General features: G+C 49.8%; 1 protein-coding gene across 2 annotated transcripts; it reads right to left on the minus strand.

Annotated features, from left to right (window-relative positions):
* Nucleotides 1–239: 239 nt before the first annotated feature.
* Nucleotides 240–23160, minus strand: MTHFSD (methenyltetrahydrofolate synthetase domain containing). 2 transcript variants are annotated; one of them, XM_049864416.1, is made up of 8 exons: nucleotides 23078–23160; nucleotides 20394–20497; nucleotides 18294–18407; nucleotides 16409–16522; nucleotides 15360–15450; nucleotides 12937–13049; nucleotides 11843–11968; nucleotides 240–4311 (listed from the first exon to the last, which is right to left on the minus strand). In XM_049864416.1, exons 1-8 carry the CDS (start codon nucleotides 23091–23093, stop codon nucleotides 3823–3825), a joined length of 1167 nt encoding a protein of 388 aa, XP_049720373.1. In that variant the 5' UTR covers nucleotides 23094–23160; the 3' UTR covers nucleotides 240–3822. The 2 variants fall into 2 exon arrangements, with proteins under 2 accessions (XP_049720373.1, XP_049720374.1); XM_049864417.1 differs by lacking the exon at nucleotides 18294–18407 and adding an exon at nucleotides 18439–18552.
* Nucleotides 23161–26873: the final 3713 nt, after the last annotated feature.

Genomic DNA, 26873 nt, shown 5'->3' on the forward strand with positions numbered 1-26873 from the left:
AAAGGACACCTCCAGTTCAATGATCCAGTCACTGAGGGCTGGAGCAGGACTGCCAGGGGAAAATAAAGCAAAGTGTTGGTGCCCTGTAACAAACAGAGAAACTAGCCCCTGACGTCACCCTTTAGCTAAAAAACAGCTTGGCTCACAAAATAAAGGTTATTAACTATGAGTACTGTGCTCCTTAAAAAAAAAAAAAAAAATCATCTCTATGAGACCAAACGGTCAACAATTACTATAAAACAGAAATGAGAAAGTAAGGGGGCTGGGAAACTTGATCAATAGAAACGGAACAACCAGAGCAGAAATAATGAAGATGTCCACACATTGTGAGGAATATAAGCAATGTCACCGAGCAATTTGTGTAGAAATTGCTGAATGGGAACCTAAACAGCTGTGTAAGCCCTTCACTAAAAACACAATAAAATATTATTAAAAAAGAAACAGAGAACCAGAAGTGGTAGGACTTAAACATCGGCAAGTCCAGTCCTTTTGCTCTAAAGATGAGGAAACGATGGCCCGGACAGGTTACAGGACTTGCTCTCTGCATAGGACGGAGCCAATACCACTGCATCGTCATCACAGAGTTAAGGGTGTGTGTGGTTAGAAACTGCGTCGCTGAAGATCCTGTACAAGTCTCCTCACTGTCCACTGGCAAAGCCACACGACCATTAGGACATTCCAGGACAGGGCCCCCGATCAAGAAGGCCTCATTTAAAAGGGGTCCACAGAGGCTCAGCACCTTGCTAAGGGGTCATTTTCCATTATTTTCCCTTATTATCATTATTATCATTATGTGAATTACACAATTATGGTGCTAACAAATACCCAGAGCCTTGGGAACAAAAAGGCCAGGCCATTAAGTCCTCACCGTGTAATTGCGTGCTCTTCAGGGCTGCCTTGCAAAGAACTCTGACTCACAGGCTCCCTGACGTAGGATGGAGCAGTAAAAGGTGTGTAGGCCAACACATTTGGGGAACTTTTTTTTTTTAATAGTTCTCATGCTTAGTTCTTCCTAATACTAATACTTCCTAATTCCTAATACTATTTTCCTGAGCCCCTGAGTGGTGCAAACAATTAATGTGTTTAGTTGCTAACCGAAAGGCTGGTGTGGTTTGAGTCCACGCAGAGGTGCCCTGGAAGAAAGGCCTGGTGATCTGCTTTCCAAAAATCAGCCATTGGAAACACTATGGAGCACAGTTCCACTCTGACATACATGGGGTCACCATGAGTCAGAGGCTGACCTGACAGCAACTGTTACTGGTAATCTATTTTCCACAAAAATAAAAATGATGAACTGTTTCAGATTATAGGTAGTCCCCAACTTACGACGGGTTCCATTCTGAAAATTCCGTCATAAGTCAGTTGTGATATAAGTCAATTTATCTTTTTGTTTTTTAGTTTTCATTATTATTGCCTTTTATTATCAGTATCTTTATAAATCTGATCTTTGAACATCTAGGAGTTAACACCTGAGAATGATAACATCAGCAAATTACACACGACAACATTGTATGTAGTACATATTACTGATAAGATGTAAAAAAAGACAGTCCTAAGCGCCATTCATTGTAACTCAAATATGTCGTCAAGGACTACGTGTGTAGGATATATCTGGATTATTCTGACTACAAGTGACAGAAAACCCAAGCAATCTGGTTTACCCAGGATGGATAGTTTATCGCCTTGTGTAACTCCATGGTCTGAAGGCAGGTCTGGCTTCAGGTACAGCTGGGTGCAGGAGTTCAGACGGTGCTGGCAGGACCCAGGGTCTCCTCCCCATCTCCCAGCTCCAATGTGTGCACTCACCAATACACTTCTGCCAGGAGTCCCAGCTGCTGGAGACACAGCAGGGGATGGAACCAGGAGTCCTGACTGCAGCCAGTGCCATCGCTAGGGTTGGTGTCACCCCCATTCATGCTAATTACCACAACAGTGTAGCTAAAACGCCAGAAAATTGGATAAAATCGGTGACTATAAAAACACAGGCAGCAACCAGAACGACAGCGCATGCTTGTAGTGGGTGCAGAGGAAGCCAAGGGATTCGAAGCATCATCATAACTGGGTAATAATGACAGCTCTGACCAGAGCACGCTAGAAGGTTTGAAAAGTAAATCCGCATGGAGTTTGAGCCTTGTACGTATACTGCTACGTGTAATCCAGGCTTATGAAAAATGCGTTTGTTGTTAAAGCTAACCACAGGGTTATTTTTAGAAAAAATAGTAAATTTCTGCTGAAACACTGCACAAAAACTTTACAGTCATTTTGGTGTTACCCCCTCTGCAGTGTCGCCCGGTATGGTCTGCGCCCCCACGCCGCCCTAGTAACACCACTGGCCGCAGCCTGTTCACTGCCCTCCTGCAGCTTTGAACAGTGGGAAAGAAACAATAAAAGTGTCAACAAAAAATTAACAAAAGCATTTCACGTGGAGGAAGGAGTCTGAAAAATAAAGCAGGGTGAGGTTGGCATGACCAGTGGTTACTGTTACGGGGTGGTCAGAGGTGGCCTGTGACATCAAGCGGACAGAGGAACCAGCCGGCCAGAGGGTGACCGTTCTGGGCAGAGGAGGTGGGGAGTGGAGCCGCCGGGCCAGGCCCCAGGGCACTTTAAGATCTCCCCACCCCTCATTTCATTCATGACAACTTGGGAAAGCAGCCTGCGTCTGGAGTAAAACCCGTGTCAGAGGAGAGACTTTCTGCAGTCTCCAGGGGAACGCCAGTGAGGAAATGCCTTTTCCGGGGAAGAGGGAGAAGACTTACCAGGCCAGCCCTCTCCAGGCATAACAACATGCTTAAAATACACTTGGTAAGACCCTCTGGCTAAAACGTAAAAATGTCCAACCCATGTGCATTTGAAAAAAACAGAATCTCCACTTAAATGCTTATTTTGACTTTTTGCCCAAGATCAATTGCAAAAGTGCCTCTGTTCAGAAAGTGCAGGTCAGCCATGCTCCAGTTTGTTCCTCAGGAACAGAGACCTGGCGGGAGAGTAAACCAGAGACCTGAGCACTGGGCAGACGTGGGTGTGTGTCTGTGATGTGGGCTGGGAAGGGGAGACACAACCCGCTTTTCAAAGCCAGTGTCTCCCCGCGAGGCGGAGCTTCCTGCTGCCCCAGGCAGGGCTCCCCAGGGAGGCAGGAGTGAGGGGGTGGCACCAGGCCAGCTTACCCACATGCAGGCCCCTCTGCACAGCCCCGCACCTTGCAATGCTGTGCCTGCGGGAACAAGTCCTTCTCAACTGGAGCGGCACCACTTGAACTTCTGTGGTGCCAATACAGCTCTGCTCATTCCGTAATGCCTGGCTGAGAACCCAAGAGCCCCAAGCCCGTTCTCTGGTCTTGCCCAAACTCTGCCCTCCACCAGGGCCCTGCCTCGACTCCCCAGAGGCAGGATCTCAGGGGTCGCCTGTCTTCATCTCTACCCTCCCACTCCCCCAAATTCAGAGCACAGATGGTCCTCAATCGCTGTCACCATTCCGCAACTCGTCCACCGTTCACGCAGTCCGAACCTTCCGGAAAATCAGATTAAAACATCACAGCAGGCAAAAAGGAGGAGTTAAGCTGGCACCTGAATTACATAGTTTTCAGTCTCCTGAATACTGAGATACATCATTCACTCATGTCCCCTGCCCATCAGGGGCTGCTGGGCACTCATGGGAGGCCTGTAACTTCCTAGAAAGAACTAGGACACAGAACCAGCCGAGGTCTGTGGTGCAGAAGGTCCATACAAGCCCTGCGCAGCAGGCTGTCCCATGTCATGGCGGCCAGTGAGGATGAGGGCACCCCCTCCAGCCTGGTTCTGCCTGAGGACCCTGCTGGCCACCAGCTCACTTGTCCCTCAGCTGCCTCACCAACTCAACCCGCAGGGTGCTGGCACCCAGGCGCAGGCCCTGCAGGCAAGTAACGGCCCGCTCAGCCTCGGCGAGGTCCCTGTAACCAAGGAGCGCCGGGCGCCGCGGGCCCTGCCAGGTGAGCCGCAGGGGTGCAGCACCACGCTCCCGAAGGGCTCTCTTCAGTTCGCTCACTCGGGCACCTGCGGGGAGGTCGCCCACGTGAACGGTGGCCACAGGTGGGGCTGTGGCGTCAGGTGGCAAGCCCTCCCTGTGGAGGCAGCTGTTGGCTGCTGGCACAGAGCCCTCCGTGGGCTGGAGGGCATCTTGGGGCTTCCGAACAGCACTGAGGGGAACCATATGCTTGCTGCCAGCTTCCCAAAGATGCTGCTGCTCCCCCTGAAGGCTGACATCTTTCCCTGCCTGCTGCTCTCGATGGCGAAGGCTTCTCAGCACCGGAATTCTCTCCAGCATCTCAGGGCTGATCTGAAAAAGCAAAGGAGTTCCTGCTATTCTTGGTGCCCCAACAGGGAATGCGCCTTGGTGACCAGGCCATCAGCCATGGAGGTTTGTGCAGGGGGTCTCAGCCTCTGACATACATCTGACACGCAGAGTGGATGAGCGTGGCCCAGCATGGGCCTGGGCAGTGGGACCCCCACGGTCATGAGCCTGGAGCTGTGACCTTGGCTTCAGTGAAGCTGGGGCCCCACTAGCACTGGCCTGGCAGTCTGTCCAGCTGCTATCGCAGCTGTAGGGACAGTGGGCACACTCTACTCTCTGCAAGGCCCGGGGAGCAGAATGCCAGAACTGGGCTTTTTGGCAGGGCCCTCTTCTAGAATGAGCTGAAGGTGCTGGTCTTAGGGACACAGGGACACAAACGGCAACTTCCCTGACACCCCCAGGGCAGCGGGGTTGTCTGCCTCCACGCCCTGCCTCCCCACACCTGCGCCTGGGATAAGGTGAGAAAAGGCCAATAAGAGGGCCATGGAGTTTCCTCCCCTCACCCCTCACAGGGGAACATGTCCAGGGGCCAACCCTCGATCATGACCAAAGTGGGACAGCATTTTCTAACAACCGGCCCTCAAGCGACAGAATAACACACACACAAATCTTCCCTCTCGGTTGCCTAGGACTTCTAAACACATTGGCCTTATCTGGGTTGGTCCAATTAATCAGTGGACACTTCCTGGGGACCTTCACAAGGAGGCGGAAGAAGGGGCCCAACAGATGATGCTGTTTCCTGCCTTCAGGAATAGTCTCAACTGGCTGATCCCATCTGAAGACTGGAACTGGCTTGATACAGCCTCACATGTGAAAATCTGTCCAGCCCCACCCTGGGGGACAGGTCTGCACTGGGGGTGTTGCTCACATGGGTCAGACCAGTCCAGCGATGCTTGAACAATGAGACCAGGGAAGAACTAGCCTCATGTTGTCTGAGGAATCACAGGGGACTGAGAGCTGTTTGGTCCTTCTTGGCAGTTTTCTATCTTTAGAGATGACTTTTGCTTTCCTTTTGGACACGAAGCTTGTAAGTGAGAACGGTGACCGAAAAGCCACTGGTGCCCCACACACAGGCTTCCCAGAGGTCTGTTCTGATGGATCAGAACACAGATTAGCACACAAATTGGGCAATTAGAATAAATAAGATAACTAGTATCAATGTTCTGGAGTCCTTGGTTAGTACAAACAGGTAACATGCTCAGCTGCTAATTGAAAGGCTGGAGGTTCGAGTCCCCCCAGAGGTGCTTCAGAAGAAAGGGCTGGTGATCTAGCCCCCGAAAGCCTTATGGAGCACAGTTCTGTTCCGACACACGTGGGGTCGTTAAGAGTCGGGGCTGACTGGACAGCAACTTGTTTTATTGACATTCTAACTGTATTTGGCATAACAGATAACTTAGAGCAATGGTTCTTCACCCCGAGGGGTGTCTGGGATCCTTGAGATAAGCTATGGCTCCCTCCCAAGAATTAGGTACCCACAGTTTCGTGAACAGTTTCCCAGGGTCCATGCGCCTCTGAGTCTATTCACGGCCCACAGGCCCAGCTAGGAACCAGCGATGAGTACCAGTTAAAGAAATACAAACACACGGAACAGTCAAGTACCTTCCTGCAAACCTAAAGGTTCTCAGTGCTCATTAACTGAGTATCTGGCTTTGTTTATGGTCTACTGTCTCCCTTCACCCACAGCTTTCCTGGCAGGGGGCGGGGAGGGTCCTCAGCAGCACGTGGTTTGCTCCCTGCTTTGCACATCAGAAGTCCCTGCGGGGACGCTCATTCTCCCTGGGTCTCTAGAAGCAAAGGGGCTCAGGCTGTCACGGATGTTGCAAAGAGAGAAATGCTCCTTCCCTGTCTCTGAGGCAGAGGTAACTGACAGCAAAAACTCTGCCTGTGCCTCGGAGAGGGCCACAGTGTGCGGCTGTTGTTGGGTATCACCGAGTTGATTCTGACTCATAGCGACCTATAGAAAGAGCAAAACTACCCCATAAGGTTTCCTAGGCTGTAATCTTTACAAGAGCAGATCACCAGGTCCTTCTCCCACGGAGCTGCTGGTGGGTTCAAACCACTGACCTTTAGGTTGGCAACCGAGCACTCAACCGTTGCACTACCCAGGCTCCTTCACAGTATCCTACTACTCTCCTCTACTCGAAGGAATCTTCTTCCGCTTGACTCCGTGTGATTCTTGTGAACTGATTTGCCGCAACTAGGCTAGGCTCCTAGCAGCTCTGGGACAAGGGATGCCCCCAGTGACCACCGTCCAGCCAGTCAGTGGGTCCTGGGATGCCCACAGGTGACCGCAGCCAGCCAGTCAGTGGGTCCTGGGATGCCCACAGGTGACCGCAGCCCAGCCAAGCAAACTGTCCACACCCCTGTCCTACCTTCCTAAAGAGCTCAGATTCCTGCTTTCCTTTGGCATATTTGAAAACTGACTCAAACGGGTCATAATGAGATTTTCAAGGACTTCTTCAGTTACTAGATCTAGTGTTTAGGAAGGATGACCAAACTTCAAGCTGCGCTTATAAGCAGAGAAAATGATATGGAAGAAGGAGGTGTCACTCAGGGCCGCAGGAGCCCAGGGCCACAGTGGCTCCCCAGCAGAGGTACTGGCCGAGCCCTGCTGGTACAGCCTGCCCGTGGACCACCCCTGGATGGCTATGGCTCCTGGGTTTCTGGCCAGCGGAGCCCAGGTTCCCTGGGGCGGAAGGGAGTATTCAGGGACACCTGACCTGGGAGAGGCCCCACACTCTGGATCCTGCAGGAGAAACCTGCTCCAAAGCAAGGCGGGGGAGTCCTCCTCTGTGCCCCTTGTGGGGCTGTGCACGCTGCCATCAGCTAGAGAGTGCTGGAAACGTCTGCACCACACGTACGGACCACCTGAAAACGCTGTCCACTGCCACCCTGGCCCATGCAGAGGGGGTCTTCACAGTAGAAGTGCACGCCCTCGTGGGAAAACTGCTCACGTCAAAAGCAAGGCTTTTTTTTTTTTTGGTAAGGAGTGAAAAAGCTTAGTATCAGTCCCTTCTCTGTCTCTCCTCCACCAGCTCTAAGTGGAAAAGTCTTCCTGACTAGAAAGCAGCTTTGGGTATTTCCCCCTCTACATGTGGTTTTTGACCTTGAAGACTCACCCGTGCTGAGCAAGGACAGGATGCCTCCAACGCGCAGACCATTCTACTCCCACGCCCATGCGACAAGGTGCAGCCGTCTGACTCTGTTTTCCCTGGCTGGCAATTAGGAACATTTGTCTCCTTTTGTCAATTTTCCATGTGCAGTGAAAGGTTTCTACTTGTTAATCAGACATTAAAACACATCTCTGCCCTCCTGTCACTAATCACTCCGTCCTCCAACTGGGTTTTCTTTTATATGCTATGGTCACTCTTCACCAAAGCATTCAGACGCCAGCCATTTATAAATACATACTCTCATTAAAGATTATGTTAAAAAATCTCTCTCCTAGAAACACATGCTAAGTACAAATCAGAAATCTAACTCTCAAGGCATCTGTTGCTAACCCCAAAAAGGGGACTTGGATGTTACTGCAGCTACAAACTGGTTTTGGAACGTTGGGTAGTTGCTTGGCTTTGTGGCTCTCACTCTTCTCGACGAGATGATGGGGGCCTGGGGGAAATGACCCGAAACCCCCCTCATTCTGAAATGCTGTGATGGGCCTGAGCAGATGCAGACAAAGATACACAGGCACCAAAAGCACGTCCAATGTTGAACACAACAACCACCAAAGTTATTAATTCTCTTCCACGAGACTAACGCTTATCCTTCATTGATGAAAATGCCTGTAGAAACTTCCAGATAACCAAGGTGGAATAATTATACCTCCACAAGCATGCTCAAAAGAGTACAGAGAAAGCCGAGGAAATGTGTTCTTTTCCATACCTGTCATTCACACCCTGCAACATTGATTAGCATTCTGATCTCAAGTACCACGGACAGGCAGGTCCCAATCTATGACGTATTTAAGTCACGACAAACCAAGTCACCGCCAGCTGTTGTTTTTTTTTGTACACCTTATCGTTAGTAATACGTACTACATACAACATTGCAGGTCGTAATTTGCTGATGTCATCACTCAGCATTCTCAGATGTTCACTCGCAGATATTCAAAGATGTGATTTATAAAGATACTGATGATAAAAAGCAATAATAATGAAAACTAAAAAAAAGAACTATTTGACTTAAGTCAGAACCGACTTAGGATGAAATTGTCAGAAAGGAACCCCGTTGTAAGTTGGGGACTACCTGATTATAACAAGGCTCAGTGACATCTTTCTGCACAGAGTTGGCCAGAGGTGTCAGTTAGTACGAAAAGGGTCTATTGGGTTAGTCAGTTTGAATAGGTAGGTAGGTAGGTAGGTAAGAGAGAGAGAGAGAGACAGATGATAAATGGATGGATAGATGGACAGAGAGACTTCCAACAAGTTGATTCTGTGGAGCTGGGGTTACACAGCCCATCAGCAGCACCCCCTTATAGTACATGTCCACAGAGACTGGTGGGAGGCCCGGTCTTGGCTCACAGAGGAGAATTCCGCCCGCAGCAAAGGAAAGACAACCAGTGCAACCGTGCCCAGGCTGACTTCTCGTGTTTACTAACGACGCCGTCTCACGTTCACGAGAGCAGTGATGACGACAACAAATGCTTACCAGGCGCTGTACTCAGCCCTTGGCATGCACTGTCTCCCGATAGCCCCGTGCCAGTCAGCTTCATGGGTGAATTTGGCCAGGTGATAGCACCTGTGACTTAATCGAACCCTCACCTGGGAACTGCTGCAAAGGTGTGTGTAGTGTACATGTGTTCACACCTACAGTCAGTCGACTTAAGGAGTTCTCCATTGTAATCAGGCTGGGCCTCATCCAGTCCGCTGAGAGGCCTTAAGAGAAACACCTGAGGTTCCCAAGGAGGACGAAATTCCATCCCTGGACTGCGGCTTCAGCTCCTGCCCGTTTCCAGCCTGCTGGGCTGCCCTACAGATTTCGGATTTGCCCACCCCACAACTGTGTAAGCCAATTCCTTGACATAAGACTCCTTATATATATTATATCTATATACCTCCTCCTGGTTCTGTTTCTCTGGAGAATGCTGACTAATACAGACCCTATGAGGTTAGCGCTGACATTTTACAGATAAAACACTGGGCGCTACTGAGCGATGAACACGTGATCTTCTAAGCTCAGCTCTACACCCCGTGCTAGAGGGTCTCCCGTTTTCTAATCAGGAGCACAGGCTGAGGGAAAGCCCACGTGGCCTTTGAAGGTAGGTCAAGGAGACGCAGGGTTCAAAGTCACCCCAGGTGGACACTCAGAGTCTTATCAGACTGGCCTACAGGCTTGGGCGGGACTTACTTACAGAAGTGAGGGATAAGCCAGGGGATTCAATGCTGCAGAACCCTTGAGTGTTAGGAACAAGCAAAGAAAAGGCACCACATTTTATACTCCATTTGCTATATTCTGGGTATTCCAATAAAATAGGCAGGAGGCAATTCCTGGATGCTAATACTTACATGACAACAAGTCCATGGGTAGAATATCATGAAATGTTTGCTCCCCCAAAAACTATCTGAAACACACACCCAAATATCCTGAGAGCTAAGAAAACGGGGCTCAGGAGGGTTACACAAGAGGGGTACCCCAATCTTAACTGCAATTTAGGGTTTTTTTTTCCCAACCATCGTCAATGAAACTTCTCTTTGGCTGTGCAGCTACCCAGGAAGAACACAACGCTCGGGGACTAGAAAATGTTACAGCTTCACGTGGTCAGTGCAAAGCGACAGACCACCAGGTGGGGTAGAACTGAGAATGCAGAACCCAAAATGGGAGTGGCTTTTCAGAAATTTGTAATTCTTGCCAAAACTGCATCAATGCCCATCACCTGCTGGGAAGAGGGGGAGACTGTTGGGGTTCCATGTAGCCAGGAAAGCCCCCACTGCCTTGTAAGCATTGGGGTGCTGGCAGGATTTCTTTCATATAAGAGGGAGTATGTTCATCTGACATGGCCAGGGACCTAACTGGTTATTTTCACATTTTTCTTGTTCAAGCCTGCAGATTCAGCTCTGGCTATTCCCAAGGCATCCCTCCCTCTTCCTGAAGAGGTCGCGGCAGCCTCCTATCACCTGCTGCCGTCAGCCCTCTTCTGAGAAGCTGCCCTGATGGGCCCATTCCCTCACATAGCCCCCCGCGACCCATGCCCTCTGCTCTGAGAGGACAGCCATCACTCCTGCCCCTGTGTCCGCCTCCACCTAAAGGTAGGCTGTGGACCCGAATTCAGAGGTAACCCCAAGTTCTTAAGAAAGACGCCAGGGGAGGCTTCACTATTCCTGAGGTATGGCAACCACCTTCCCCTGCCACACCATGAACTGGCGTTTGCATGAGCACACTGAGGGACCTGCCCATCCACCCCCGCCCACGCGTGCTCAGGCCTCCCAACCACATCACGGGCTGGCCTAGAAGCGAGTGCTCAGCCACCTGGCTGTTCTGGGGCCCTAGCCGCCTGTGGGTGTCTGCCATGGAAAGACCTGCTGGGCCTGCAATGGCGTGAGGCACTTTGTTTCCGTGGTCACACTCTGAGGGATGGTGTTTACTTTCCATGCCCCACAGAAGGCCTCTTTCAAACTCTGGATGATTCAGATTTGAAGAATGGGAGGCACAGACAAGAATGCTTGTTTCCAACAGTCTCATCCAAACTGAGCCCAACCCTTCCGTGTGTCCCCAGTAATTAGGGCTGTTTGACGCAGAAGCAGCCCTCTAACCCACAGGCTGGCTGCAGGGGCTCAGGTTTCCACAGCAGCCTAATTTGGAATACATCCCCTTACGGACTCTGGAGAGGAACATCATGAAGGCACTAGACTTATGAAGGCTTTGGGGGCTGCCTTCCACACCACTTGGTTTTGCTTGGCACTCCAGATACACAGTGAGAAAATCTCTTTTCATAAAAGGAAAAACTCATGGGCAGGCCACACTGTAGCTGGGATTTGTTGTTGTTGTTAGGTGTTGTCCAGTGGATTCCAACTCATGGCAACTCCATGTGTGCAGAGTAGAACTGCTCAGAGGGTTTTTAAGGCTGAAACCTTTTGGAAGCAGATCGGCAGGCCTTTCTTCCAAGGTGCTCTGGGTAAATTTGAACTGCCAGCCTTTCAGTCAGTAGTTAAGTGTTTAACCATCTGTACCACCTAGGGACTCCTGAGATAGTAGAAAGCAACTCTTAAAAATGAGAAACAGCCAAATATAAATTCAAAGCGGTAGACTAGTCCATTCTGCTGTCGGCAGCTGGTCGTAACGCAGCAGCAGACCCGGAGCCTGGCTGGTATCAGACCCCAGGAGCTGTCAGAGCCGATCCCGGACTCGTGCCCGCGGCCTCTGACTCGGTCGGCCCCGTCAGCTGCGCTGTTCCAACGCTCCACAGCTGGTTCTGACTTAACAGCTGCACTACGGCTGGGGCCGCTGCTCCCCCGGCCAGAGAACCCTCTAGAAGAGAGCTACCTGCTGAGCAGCAGAGCCTCTGTGACGTCACGCCTACCTTACACCACGTGATGCCCTTTGGCTTTGGGCGTCTGCACCCCGTCTTGATGACCCTCGTTGGTGTGAGCACATAGTCGACGGTGAGGTCATGGTCCTCAAGGAGTGCTTCAGGGATGTCAACAACCTGTCAGAGGAAAGCAGACAAAAGAGCTAATACTGTGCCCTCTGCAGTAGAAGGCAGCTAGTCCAGCAGCAGCCCCTTCCCCTGCGGCAGCCCCGCCCCCTGTGGCAGCCCCTCCCCCTGTGGCAGTCCCACCCCTGTGGCAGTCCCACCCCTGCGGCAGCCCCACCCCTGCGGCAGCCCCTCCTCCCTGTGGCAGTCCCACCCCTGCGGCAGCCCCCCCCCCGTGGCAGTCCCACCCCCGCGGCAGCCCCTCCCCCGTGGCAGTCCCACCCCTGCGGCAGCCCCTCCCCCGTGGCAGTCCCACCCCTGCGGCAGTCCCTCCTCCCTGTGGCAGTCCCACCCCTGTGGCAGCCCCTCCCCCGTGGCAGTCCCACCCCTGTGGCAGCCCCACCCCCGTGGCAGTCCCACCCCTGCGGCAGCCCCACCCCTGCGGCAGCCCCCCCCCGTGGCAGTCCCACCCCTGCGGCAGCCCCCCCCCCGTGGCAGTCCCACCCCTGCGGCAGCCCCTCCCCCGTGGCAGTCCCACCCCTGCGGCAGCCCCTCCCCCGTGGCAGTCCCACCCCTGCGGCAGTCCCTCCTCCCTGTGGCAGTCCCACCCCTGTGGCAGCCCCTCCCCCGTGGCAGTCCCACCCCTGTGGCAGCCCCACCCCCGTGGCAGTCCCACCCCTGCGGCAGCCCCTCCTCCCTGTGGCAGCCCCACCCCTGCGGCAGCCCCTCCTGCCTGTGGCAATCCCTCCCTCTGCAGACGGGCTCTGAGTTGCAGAACGGCCTCATACAGCCAATCAGCACCACGCCTGAGGCGAGCACGTGAGGAGCACGTGAGAGGGCGGGGCCTGCCTCTGCCTGTCTGTCTGTCCCCTTCGCACCCCTCTCGCTGTCTCCGAGGGGCCTGTCTGTCTGTACCCCTTGCTCTAGCTCGCTGGGAGGAGCGTGGCGCTGGCCTTGCCTGGCCCATTCGCAGAGAGCACCTGGCAGTCGTGGACGACTGTGACCACGGGCGTCTCCTCGCGGACGGCCCCCATCGACACCATCATGGCGTACTCCAGGTCAGCATAGCCTTCTCCCTTCCCAATCCGCCAGCCTGAGAGAGAATGCAGAAAATCAGCCCTCCGCGGGGTCTGGGACATTTCGAGGAGGGAATTGTTAGTTAGGTGACAGCGGAAAGGAAACCCAAATCCAGGATCCCCGGCCCTTCCCCAGGAGCTGTAACCCCCACGAGCAGCGCACTGAAGACGGTCTCTCAGGAGTTAAAGTGGATAATGACACGGAATGTGTGCAGTGTTTAAAACACAGTGAAGTGAGCAGTGCGCATTCTAAACGTGTTACACAAGGAAACCGAGCTCATATTTAGGAGCTTTAGGTTAACAAGGCTCACGTTTAAATGCAACAGAAGAGCAGTTTCTAAAACGGCTAAGAACAAATTCCTCATCGCCCCTGTCTTTTCAGGTTCTCATGTGCTCACACTGCCTACATGATTAAACACCTGCAGGCAGGCATGCAAAGAAACAATTCAACAGAAAAGCAGCAAAAGATGCAAACGGTTCAGGGAAAAGATTCACAGCAAATGAACAGTGAACATTTCCACTTCACTCATACTTAAGTGCAAATCAAAAGGCAAACAAGATGCCACTGTTCACTGCCAGACTGGTGGAAATGACAGTCTGCCAATTCCAGCTGTTGACAAGGGGACAGGAAGAGAGTGGGCATGCAGTGTCAGGGACTGGATGGGGGCAACCCTTCCAGCGAGTAATTCAACAAGACCTAATCAAGATTTAAAACACACCCTTGGGTGTGGCAATTATCCTCCTAGGAATGATCCCAGGGACAGTCCCCAAAGCTCCCTAGACTTTGTGACAAGGAAGTTCCCTTCTGTATCATCTGTAAAAAACCAAACCCTGGAAATAACACAGCTGTCCATCAGTGAGGACCTGGTGAAATATATTCTGGGATGTTCCATGCAGCCCCTTGATACAATGAGGTCAGCTGTGTGCATTGACAGGAGACCTCTGAGATACACCATCAAGCAAAATATGAGCACTTTTTTTTTTTTTATATACTGTTACCCTTTTGTGAAAATAGAAAAGAGATATACCCACTCCTCACTTATCAACATGCTTAGGTCCCAAAGACCAGGCTATTATGCAAAAATCAGCATTATGTGAAAATGGAGGATGACTACATCATAACACCACTGTCAAATTAAATCATTACATAACTGCCAAACCACTGAGAATCACGGGGCCCAAGGTGACACCTAAGCTGACCCCTAAGCTTAAACCACCACAGCCAGTGATATTCTCACCTTGCACCTCGGCGTTCGTTACTGCCTGAAATACAGCACAAAATAGATAGTAGATTTTTTACTGTTATCGTAAATTCAAAATGTCGGTTAATGAGACATTCAATAAGTGAGGAGTAGATGTATATATAAAATATCTATATAAAATCTATAAGACATCAACGTCACACACAGGCGTTGGTATGGATGTGTATACACACAGGGTTGTTAGCAGTGTACCTCTGGGAAAAGGAATGGGGTAAACGCATGGATGCAGCTTTCTCTGCCATTTAAATTTCCTAACCATATGCATGACTATTTTTATTTTTTTGAAATATCAACAGGAGGTTATCTGGGCAATGAGACTTATAGACAATTTTGTTTTCTTCTTTGTACATCCCTGAATTACAAAAGGGAAACCCTGTGTGTGTGTGTTTTTAAAGAGGAATCTGCTAACTTCCCATTGCTAAAAGAGGGTATGTCTGCTGCAGGTGGACCCTACCAGAGGCTTCTGGTCCAGCTGCAGGACAAGCAGATGATTTCAAAGAGCACCCAGCCAGGCCTTCAGCAGAGGGGGATGGTCCCACGTCACCACAGGGCTCACCTCCTGAGGGTGCTGAGCAGAGGCACATAGGCACAGGGACTCTGCCTTGACAGAGGGCCAGCGCAGTCTCACCAGCCCGGAGGGCAGAGCCCCAGCCAGCAGGAAGTCCCAGGCCACACCATGTTGTTCAGGAGGCAGCCACTGCGTAACACGACTCAAGACCTCATGTTTTCCTAGTCACTGGAGTCCCTCCAAAACCAACTGTTTACTGACATTCTGCAAATACATTCAGCTCCAGTTCCAGCCGACTTGAGAGCAGAGAGCAAACCTTTCACCACCTAAGAGTTATCTCACTTTATTTTTCCTCTTGGAAAAGTAAGCGTGCTGTAAAGGTGTTGAGTGAGGCCAGGAGGGGAGGGACGCAGGACGGAGGACATGGTTTCAGAGCCCAGGCAGACATCCAGAAAGTGGAAATTACCACAGGCTTTCAAACGACAGACAGAGGGCTTGCGGAGCAGCACCTTCAGGATAAGCTATCCTGACCCAGAGTGCATGTTCTGCCATCTCACCTTGTTCCGAAACAGCGACAGAGCCCACAACGACCAGATCCACAAGGACACTGGAGTCCAGGCCGATGGGCACACTGTAGTTCCTCACACCCTAAAACAGAGACATGGGCTTTAGAGCCTCAACTGCAGCGACGCTCTCCCTTTATTATTCAGTGATCACGGTTTGAATCAATCTCCTGTACAAAACAATAAATGCACCAGCCTGCGATAAGCATGAGGCAGGACAGAAGTGGGTTTTCAGGAAAAACCATTCATTTCTGGAGTCATTTCAGGACTCATTTCCCCCAGTTTCCTCTCCAGGAAAGTGGTCAGGAGGAAGTGACGTGACAATAGGACATTCATTTCATCATATTTAACAAATCATCTTTTCTCATGAGGCAGAAGAACACAGGCTCTGGAGTCAAACAGAACTGAGTTCAAATCCACTATTGGCCATGACCGCAGTGGGCTCTGTAACTTTGAGCATCAGTCTCTTCATGTGTAAATCAGGAATACCCCCACTTACCTCGTTGGACTGTTGTTGGGATTGAGAGAACAGGTGTAACAAATTTAGCACATAAAAAATGGTCAGTAAGGTTGAAGGTTCGAGCCACCCAGAGGCGCCTCGGAAGAAAGGCCTGGCAATCTACTTCCGAAAAATCAGTCATTGAAAACCCTGTGGAGCAGAGTTCTACTGTGACACACATGGCTTGCCATGAGTGGCAGTTGACAGGCAACAGCAACTGGGGAAACCGACATCACAAGTTAACACTAGAGGGCGCCAAAGCACCAATGATTTGTTTTTGCTTTTGTTTTTCATGAGGGAATTTATAACTTGCCAACTTGGTGGAAAATAGAAACTGAGCTGCACACACGGCATACACTTGTTCATGTTTTTTCTACTTGGCTTCTTTAGTGACAGAATTGCTGAACATTTTTAACATCCTCGTGCATTTGGCTTTGTTAGAAATAACTTCCAACGCCATGAGGCTCTTTCACACTGTGTTAATTCATCTTCCGTCTCCACGAGAACAGTTCTTTTCTCAGGAATGCCGCTTTCTTGCACTTACCTGAGAGGTGGCACATTTTCTCAAGATGTCTGTCGTTGCCCCGGGAGGTGGTATGATCTTATTGAACAATCCCGTTCTCAATCGTGGTGTTGGAACTAATAAGGTCTTGTGGCTCTTTTAAAGGAAAGAGGATCCACACATTAAAAAACTATACATAACAACCTTCTTGTGTATGTGTGTTTTAAACATTTTAGGGAAAGAAGGAAGTACTGTTACCCGCATTTCCTTGTGTATGTGCCAAAGAAATTGTTTGCCAAACCAGTCAAATCGTGTATGTGTGTGTAGGGTGGTCGATTTTACTTAGAGCTGAGGCTCCACTGCCTGGCGACGAAGAGGTAGTGTGGGAACAAAGACTGTTCCTATAGGACTGCTGGGAGAATTCAATCAAGTGTTTAGAACTGTGCCTCACACGCAATAAACATCCACTGCTGCTACGATACTGCTGCTGCTGCTGTCCCAACTTCTAGTTCATCAAAGTGATTTACTGATAGTGAAATGAAGCCAAAGAGTCTAAAGGGAAGAGAGTCTAAAGGGAAGTCCTGTCCATCTACTAGGGAGAGTGTCCCTCTTGGAGCTGGCCAAGGAGGCTCCCTGCATCCCACTCCTCCTCCCCACAGAAACACTTTCAGTTGTCCCTTTCCCCACCCAGCATGAAAAGTGCTGTGGCTGTTAATGTTATGTGTCAACTTTGACTAGGCTATGGTTCTCAGTGGTTTGGCAAAAACTATGTGTCACCTCCCACTCTCTGAACTGATGTGAGCAGCCAATTAGTTGGAAGAGGAGTTTCCTTGGGGGTGTGGCCTGCATCTGTGATATAAATGAATATTCTGGAAAAGCTTGCTCTCTTTCTGATTCTGCACACTTCTCAGCATCTGACTTTCGGTTCTTGGGACGTAGGCCAGCAGGGACCTCCAGCCTGTCACCTGACCTGCAGGTTTCAGGTTCATCAGTCACTACAACCATGAGAGCCAGCAGAGGTCAACAGCCTGCCATCTGACCCACAGATTTGGGATTTGACAGGCTCCACAGTTGTGTGACCCATTTCCTCACAATTGCGTGAGCCATTTCCTTGAAGCAATCTCTCTCTATATCTGTATATGCTTCTCTAGAGAACCTAGGCTAAGAGAGATGCCCTCTGTCAACCAACGGTTCTCAGTGCCTTGACTCGACAACAATGATGGGAGAACTGAGTGGCCACACAGCACGTGGCCACGTTAGGCCTGCCGACTTCCAAAGATCCTACACCACAGTAGTCAGTACCATAGTCATGCTGTGGGGAGTGACTTGTTTCAGCAAAACCATATCATCCCTTATGTTAAATTGATGTTACTTTGATCTTATTGCTTTATAGCTCTGTTTGTATTTAATTTGTATGCTTATTTTGGTTTTATGGTTGCATAAGAGCTATACATATAAAAAAACTATATCTAGTTTTATGTTTGTATATATCAAATTAAATTACAATAAATTAAATCAACACAGAATTTTTTTTTTTTTTCCTTGAAAAGGTGCCTATATATTTAAGTTGAGAAGCACTGCTCTAATTCATTATATATTTTGGGGACATATTTATCAGATTTCTTACTCATGGGTTATCAAGTTTCCAAGAATAATAATATTATAAATGTGGAAAAAACAAACATGCTGTAGTCTTTCTCTTCTGGTGAGGTGCATCAGAATTCGGAATGCCTCAACATCAGCATTTTGAATATCCTTTATCTTTGAATCAAGAAACACTCAGGACTTCTGACTGACCAACCGCTAAACAATGGAGAGACTCATGGACTGTCCTCTCCTGCGCCAGGGGAGCCAGAGCCCCAGCGTTCTATATAAAGGGCTGCCCCCCCACACAGGGGGCCACCCCTGCTCAGGGAAGCGGGGTTACCTGCAGTGCCAGCAGCCGAACACCTTCCAGTGGTTTATCTGGGCCCACTTTAATGTTCCACGTCCTGGTAAAGGCTTCCAGCTCTCTGATGTTCTGGCAAGCTAGATAAGACCCCTAGTCAGGCAAACAGACAGAGCCAGATTACATCAAGGATGAAGAAGCAAGCATTTTTCTGGGGAGCGTTGGGATTTACTTTAACGGTTCTGGCCACTTTTAATTCCTGCAAGTGTGGGGACTGCTCAGCAGCCTGAGAAGCACCCTGTTTTTAAATGCACATGCACGTTTACCAAGAGGGCTGTCCAATATGACAACCGCAGTCTGTGTGGCTGAGCATCTCACCCAGACAGGCAGGGTGCCTAATTCTGAAGACAAGAACTAGAAGGCAACCAAAGAAACTGACAAAAGCAGCCAGGGTAGAAAGAAACTTGAGAAAGCTAGCCTAGCCCCAAGTTATTTTTTACTGAGGTAAAACATGCATTCCAAAAAGTGTACAAACTGTGAGTACAAAATGCCATGAATTTTCACAAAATGAACACACCTGTGCAACCATCACCTACGCCAAGAAACAGCAGATTACCGCTGGCTCAGAGCCCACCCCCTGCTGGCTAACTGGCTGTTGAGGAATTTTTAATGACTGTGTGTCCTTCGGAAACCCTGGTGGCATAGTGGTTAAGTGCTACAGCTGTTAACCAAGAGGTTGGCAGTTCAAATCCTCCAGGTGCTCCTTGGAAACTCTGACGGGCAGTTCTACTCTGTCCTACAGAGTTGCTATGAGTCAGAATCAACTCGATGGCAGTGGGTTTTGGGTGTGTCCTTCACCCTTTTCCCTGTACTTCATGGACATTTCTCTCCCTGGAGTAAACCAAAACCAGTTCCCATTGAGTTGATTCCAACTCCTAGCAACCCCGAAAGACAGAGGAGAACTGCCCTATAGGGTTGCCAAGGCTGTAATGTTTACAGGAGCAGATCGCCAGGTCTTTTCTCCCATGGAGCCGCTGAGTAGATTTGAACTGCTGACCTTTTGTTAGCAGCTGAGTACTTAACCATTGTGCCACCACGGCGCATCTCCCTGGGGTAACAAGCACTAAAACAGAACAACAAAAACAAATCAAAATAATAACAAAAACCATACGAATGAGCAGTTTTCAAAGGGACAGGATCCCATACTTGTCTCAGAACCAGCACAGCTGAGGACCAAGAAGGAATGACGCTGCTTCCAAGAAGCCAGGCATGGAAGCGAGAGTCCAGTCAAAAAGTGGAGGGTGGCAAGCAGACAGGCTGAGTCCCACAGGCCTGGCTGGGCAGCCAGAATATTTTCAAAAAGTGCTTTCTTCTTCTCTTGGAAAATACGCATGCCAGAGGTTATGAGCTGTGTGACGTCCTCTCTTTCACACAAACTTTTTTATGTCAATATGATCATAAACGTCTCTGATGGTTTTATATTTTGAACTGCTGGGAAACTGAGGCCCAGAATTGCTGTTGTTGGGTGCTGTCAAGTCAATTCCGACTCACAGCAACCCTGTAGGACAGAGGAGAACTGCCCCAGAGGGTTTCCTGGGACGTGATCTTTATGGGAGCAGACCTCCAGGTCTTTCTCCCGCAGAGCCACCAACCTTTTGGTTAACAGCTGAGTGCTTAACCACTGCCTTCCAGAGTCCTCAGGGCCTGGCAAGTCCTTCATCTTTTTCCAAAGTGGTTAACGGCTGGGCGGCACTTAAATAGCCCATTCCCTCCATAACGTTCTTAGGGAAGCCAGGTTTGTGAAAAGGCAGCACAACAATAACATGCTTCCAGCCAGGATAAATATTTTTCTTTTTATCAAATAGTAAACAGGAGTCTCGGCGCTACCTCATTCTCAAGACACAACCAACCATGGTCAGAAAGGCAAGAGCGTGGTCACTGGGCATGAAGGTTAAGTAACAGGATGAGGGACGTCTCCAAACACCAACCACACCCCTGCCAGATGGCTCTGATTTCTCTGTTCCCCAGATTCTAACCCACCAGGCAGTGGTGCAGGAGCAGTTTTAATTTACCCATGTTATTCATGCAGGACTATCTTGTTTCCTCCGCATTACTCCAGGAGTAGTTTAGCTTTAGTACCTTGAAGTTAGGGATTCTGTGATGAACCGGTCGGGGAAAGTCAGCTAGGTTTTGTGATTCCATGTAGTCCCAAATTTTTTCACGAATATCCTGTTTGGTGACACCTATCACGACAAAGGGTTGTGTCTTATTAATAAAGTAAAAAGTTATAGTCTGCATGCAGTCACAGACTACACTGTCTGCCTGCTCCACAGTTACACCCTCAACTCTCTACACCTGTCGCTGTTGAGCCAATTCCAACTAATAGCAACCCTGCAGGATAGAGTAGAACTGCCCCCCAGAGGGCTTCCTAGGCTGTAATCTTTATAGGAGGAGATCATCAGCTCTTTCTCCTGAGGAGTGGCTGGTGCGTTCGAACCACCGACCTTTTGGTTAGCAGTCGAGTACTTAACTACTGTGTCACCACCGCCCCTTCTCAACTCTCTATACCCAGTTAACACCCATGTCAGAGAACAAAATGGAGCCCACTCCATGTAACCAGGCATTCCTAAAGGGTCATTGCTTGGACACAGAAGTTCTCTTGAGAAGCAAAGAAGCTGTACTTTAGTCCTCACTGTCTATTGAGTATTGATCTAGCTTTGATTAGTTTACTCTTGCTGTAAGTCAAGTAAGCTTGCCTTAACCCTAAGTGATTTCTAACAAGTTCTAAGCTTGTTGCTGTTGGGTACCATCAAGCGGATTCATGGAGACCCCATGTGTTACAGAGTAGAACTGTGCTCCATAGGATTTTCTTGGCTGCAGTCTTAACAGAAGCAGATCACCAGACTTTTCTTCCTCAGTGCCGCTGGGTGGGTTCGAACAGTCAACCTTTCAGTTACCAGCCAAGGGCAAACCATTTTTCATTTGTAAGCTAGTTAATACTTTCAATCAGCAGCTACAATTCCCTTGATTAGTGTAGGAATCTTTCGTTCTATCTTAGACTTTGGAAACGACTTTTTAGACAACAGATATACACGCGTAATTATTTGACTGGGGCAGTACTACCAAGGTTTGCGTGAATTGCTTGCCCCTTTTGGCAGCGAAGGAATATAAAAATCGGTTCCCAGTGAAGCAGAAAAAACATAGAGGTAACAGCTCCACATTTTAAACACTTCACTGGATATTGGGTTTTGTTGGTCCATAAGGGTCTCCTGGTACAGAAGTTTGTCTCAGATCACTCCGGGATCTACTACCTGACTTGTTTTCCTAACAACTTAGATGGCCAGCATTGTGTGAATTATTAAGAACTGCACACACGGTGGCACAGTGATTAGGTGCTCAGCTGCGAACTGTAAGGTCAGTGGTTCAAACCCACCAGCCGCTCTGCAGGAGAAAGATGTGGCAGTCTGCTTTTGTAAAGATTACAGCCTTGGAAACCCTATGGGGCTGTTCTAGTCTGTCCTATAGGGTCGCTATGAGTTGGAATCAACTCGATGGCAACAGGTTTGGTTTTTTGGTTTGCACACATGGTAATCTTACTCAATACTGCACTATCACTACCAACCTTGACTGACCACTCTGGCTCTCTGGGTCAACACCTGCCTCTCTCTTCTCCCTCAGGCCTTTGTACACCCTCTGCTCCCCTCTTCCTATTCAGTTCCTCTTTCCCTTCAGGTCTAGCTAGACGCCACCTCCTCTAGGAAGCACTCCTGAGTGCACAGTCTCAGACTGATGCCCCTCCTTTAGGGAAGGAGCCTCCTCTTCCCAGTCCAGCTCACACTTTGTTCTGTTTTCAAACCAACAAAAACAATTATATTGGCACAACTATTATAAGCTTATTACATTTACCACTTTCACTAACTAACCTGGACAGTATCTCCAGTATGGTATAGATACTGCGTGGGACACACACATACACATAATCTCAGTGAATCACCAACATTTATGGACTTCCATTTATAAAGCAATGGACTAGCTGGGGGGCAGGAGAAATACACAGAAAGGGCAAGTCCCTGTCTTGGGAAAATTACACCAACATGGGAAGTAATTAGAATAATAAAAGGTGACAGTATTAATGTGTGAAATACCTGAACCCTGTCTTGTAATGGTCTGTTTACTATTCCCCCAAGAGGCTGTAGGTCAGCCTGGGTCTCATTCATCCTCCTGTTTCCAACCCCGGCTCACTTTTGGCACAAGGCTGGCCTCCACCCAGGGTCGCTATTACCACCCCACTGTGCTGTAAGCATGTTTATTGTGCTGTTTACTTCGCCCCAGTAGGGTGCACATGAAGGGAGGTCAGGAGTAGATTTTACAGAGCCTTGAATTCCTTGTGCAGGCAATCCCACAATCAATCAAGGCACTTCCCCAGGAGAGAGCGACCTCCTAAAGAGCAGCGGCTCGGGAACAAGCCTCGCCGGTGCCTAGAGCAGGGTCTGGCACAGGGAGGGCCTAGATTGGACGAAACATCGGTTTCGGATCCTGCCCCTGAACCAGCGGCGAGCCAGTTTCCCCGGAGCACAGCGGGGACGGTGCGGGGTGCCGATCTCGCCAGGTTGTTGTGACCATGAGTACGGAATCCCCTGGCACCCACCCTGCGCCCGGACCCCCGTGTGGGCAAGAGGCCGCGGCCAGAGCAGGGAAAGGAGCTGATCCCCGGGCGCCCCAACTCGGGACCTGACTCTGCGCACTCCAAACCCCTCGCCCTCCACACCCCTCAACCACCCCGTGACCCCTCAACCACCCCGTGACCTCGCCGCGCCCCTCACCCGCCCTCAGCTCCATGGCGACGCTATCACTGCGCGACGCCCCCCTCCCCGGGGCGGAATCTGGCGCGGAGTGACGTCATTCGCACGGCAGTTCTCTGCGCCTGCGCACTGGCCGCGAGCGGCGGAGGCGGGGCCTTGAAGGGACAGAGGTGTGGCCGTGAGGGGTGGAGGCACGGCCTCGACGGAAGGGGCGGGGCCAGGGGGGGCGGAGGCTTGACCCGGGCGAGTATGAGCACGGGATGCTGGGCAGGTCCGGCGCGGACAATTGGAGTCGTGTGTTCGCTCCCGGGTTTCGCTTGTTCATTTAACAAATGTTTACTGAGCGTCTGCTCTGACCGGCGTTCTCCCGGCCCCGGGGATCCAGAAGCGAACAGCGAACGGCCCCCTCGGAGCTCACTGTCCGCTCAAACCCACCTTCCCCTGCCACCGAGCCAAGAGGCCGCCTCCTCCGGGAAGCCGGCCGGCCTTCCTCCTCCGGACGGGATTTTTCTCCGATACCCACAGAGACCTCGGCCCCACACCTGAGTGGGCGTCCGATTCGGCTGGCTCTTGTTAGGAATGTCAGCGTGGGGTTCGCTGGGCCTGGGGTCGGTTCTCACCACCCCAGACTCTTACCTTGGCCTCTGGATCTCCTAGAAACGCTCCCACCAGACAAAACGGACCGAAGGAACGTGGCAGCCTGCGTCTGCTTGACTTCAACATTCATTCATTTGCTCATTCATTTATTCAAATAATCAAGGATGCCTCAAACACCGTCGAAGTGCCTGGAAGCGTCCGGAGACACCTGGCTGGAGGGACAAGTCCACGCCCTCCTGGAGCGCCAGTCAAGCAGGAGAAACACGGGGTTCAGTATGGCGTACAGTGAGGGTCTGTCGGCCTGAAATAGGCGACCTCCCCCCTCAAAGAAAAAACATGGGGAGAAAAACCAACCACTAGTAACCCCTTCCTAATGGGTGAGTGCATACTCTTAGCAAGCACCTAGCACATAATAAGCACTCAAGTGGTAGCTACTTTTCAAAATTATATATCTAATAATTCATAAGACCCTCACAGCAAACTTGTGAAATAGGCATAGCATTTGAACACCCATTTTTGTTGGTGTTAGTTGCCATCAAGTTGGCTTGGACTCATGGCAACTGCATGGACAACAGAACATGGGTCCTGTGCCATCATCACCGTCCATCTTCACCACGGTTGGTATGCTCGAGTCCATTGCTGCAGCCACTGTATATTTTAAGTGCCTTCCAACCTAGGGGGCTCATCTTCCAGCACTATGTTGGACAATATTTTGTTGTGACCCATTGGATTTTCATTGACAAATTTTTGGATGTAGATCACCAGGCCCTTCTTCCTAGTTTAGTCTGGAAGCTCTGCTGACACCTGTCACCATGGGTGATCCTGCTGGTATTTGAAATACCGGTGGCATAGCTTCCAGCATCACAGCCATGCCAAGCCTCCACAGTACAACACATTGACAGACAGATGTGTCTCAACTGAGTGCATGGTCTTTTCAGTTGCCTTATACGCACTCGAAAGTTGGACAATGAAAAAGGAAGAAGAGTTGATGCATTCAAACGGTGGTGTTGGCGAGACATATTGAATATACCATGGACTGCCAGAAGAACAAACAAATTTGTCTTAGAAGAAATACAACCAGGATGTTCCTTAGAAGTGAGGACGGCGAGACTTCAACTTGCTTTCTTGAACATGTCACCAGGCCTTTCTCTGAGATACCTCTGAGTGGACGCAAACTTCCAACCTTTCATTTAGCAGCTGAGCATGTGAACTGTTTCCACCACCCGGGGACTCCACTTTAGTTGCGGGCTTTAAATATCAAATGCCGGGTTCTGTTTTCTCTTCCCTTCTTGTATCACACACGTCCCACACCTTCTAAAGTGCCACAGAGAAAAAAAATAACACCAGTAATTCTAATAACAAAAAAGGCTGCTGCTGAGAAGCTAGAAAATTCCCTGCACCTTCAGGCATTCCTGTAGCTGCTCTGCCCGGTTGGCTGGATGATTCTCCCATTCCGGGGTCAGGTGAGGCCTCTCCATCAGCACCTGCATGCCATAGGAGGTTACGTTTTGGCAGGACGAGGGAACCTGAATGTCATAATGCCACCTTGTTCTTCCCATTGCCACGACCCAGGCTAGGGATGTGTCACCTGGCCCCAGAATATACAAGGGCCTCCTGCCTCCCCACTCTCCCCCGCTCTCCTCCTCCTCTTCCTTTGCTTTCCCTCCCTCTCTCCTGCCCTCCATCCACCCAAATCCCACCAGTGTATCTTCTGGCTATGACTTCCTGCTTTGCCTTCCCATGGCAAAGCACACACTTCTCAGCTGGGCAGCGAAGGCCCTGCTTGACTGCCATCTCCTTTGGGCCTCATCCCTTCTCCCAGTTGCGTCTCCCCAACTCTGAAGTCAACTGCACGTCTCCTCCTTCCTCATGTTGCTTGTGTTTTCTTGTCTCAGAAATGCCCTTCCCCCCATTTTTGTGGGTCAAAAATCCTACCCCCAAATCCTAACAAGCAGAAGGGAAGTTTGGGGCGTTAATCTCCTTGAACAAAGTGGGGAATCACTGACATGGTGGGTAGATGTCAGGTGGAGAAATAAAAGTGAAGAAAGAGCCCTGGTGACACAATGGTTAAGGGCTTGGCTGCTAACCAAAAGGTTAGTGATTTGAACCCACCAGCTGCTCTGAGGGAGAAAGACCTGGCCATCTGCTCCTATAACTCAATGGAAACTCAATGGGGGCAGTTGTACTATGTCAAATAGGGTCACTATAAGTCGGAATCGACTGGATGGCATATAACAACAACTACTTAAAGGGAACCAGCAGAGAAACTAAAAAAACAAGATCCCTATTAGAAGGCTGGCGGAGAGGAGGAGGGAGGGCTGGGTAACGCCTGCGAGATGCCCTTACATCCTCAGGTGAACCCACATGCTAATTTGAAATGTGCACACTGTTTGACTATTACGCAATGGGGATAGCCGGGAACACTCGGGTCGTGTTTGAAAACGTTTCTCTTTCAACAGGAACCAGCCAATTTCTTCTAAGTAAACTTATTACCGTCTTTAAATACTCAGCAGGAAGCCAGTCCATCACATCTCTGCTAGCCAAGTCAAGAAATAGCAAAAGTGTATTTTTTCAAGATATGTTGGTAATGCCAGGAGAAACAGTTAAATGAGCTAGATGTGAGCAGGGAGGATGTGGCCAGAAAACACTCTTTTCATGTGAAGTTTCTCTGTGGTTTTGGGCTTTTGAGCCATGTACATGTATGAGGCCGAAACTCCTTAAAAATCGGTATAATTTCTCCCACATTTCAAGCTGTGAGTAATCCATTGATATGTCTCATCTCTGGCCTGGCACAGTTGGAAAGAAGGGTGAAGACATTCTCCTGGTATGCTTCCTTTTATTGTGAAGTTTAATAACACATAGCTATTTGAAGCTGCATCTAACACTTAATAAGTGTAAGAAACTTTAATAGGCTAATACCTCCAGAGGTGTTTGAAGAACTGTTTTTTCCCCCAAGTTCAGGGTTGCCAGACTAAATACAGGATTCCCAGTTAAATTCAAATTGCAGATAAACAGCGGAAGATTTTTTGGGTATAAGTATGTGCCATGCAATGCGTGGGCATCCTGTATTTTTAGTCGAGAAATCTGGCAGCCCAAAGTGTCAAGGCAAAGAATGATAATCGAGCACAAAGTTTTTTCTTTACTCCGGTGTCAAGGCCCAGCTTCATGGCCAACTTGCCCTAGAAACGTCTATTGCCCCTAAGCATCCCCTTTCTGAATT

This window comes from Elephas maximus, chromosome 21 (genome assembly GCF_024166365.1).
Source record: "Elephas maximus indicus isolate mEleMax1 chromosome 21, mEleMax1 primary haplotype, whole genome shotgun sequence".
NCBI lineage: Eukaryota > Metazoa > Chordata > Mammalia > Proboscidea > Elephantidae > Elephas > Elephas maximus.

Coding starts and splice junctions, on each gene's coding strand:
- MTHFSD (XM_049864416.1), bottom strand. Junction 16,523..18,293: donor TTCGGCTGCTGGCACTGCAG/GTAACCCCGCTT, acceptor TTCCTTTAAAAG/AGCCACAAGACCTTATTAGT. Junction 4,312..11,842: donor AGGGCATCACGTGGTGTAAG/GTAGGCGTGACG, acceptor TTGCTTTTTCAG/ATCAGCCCTGAGATGCTGGA.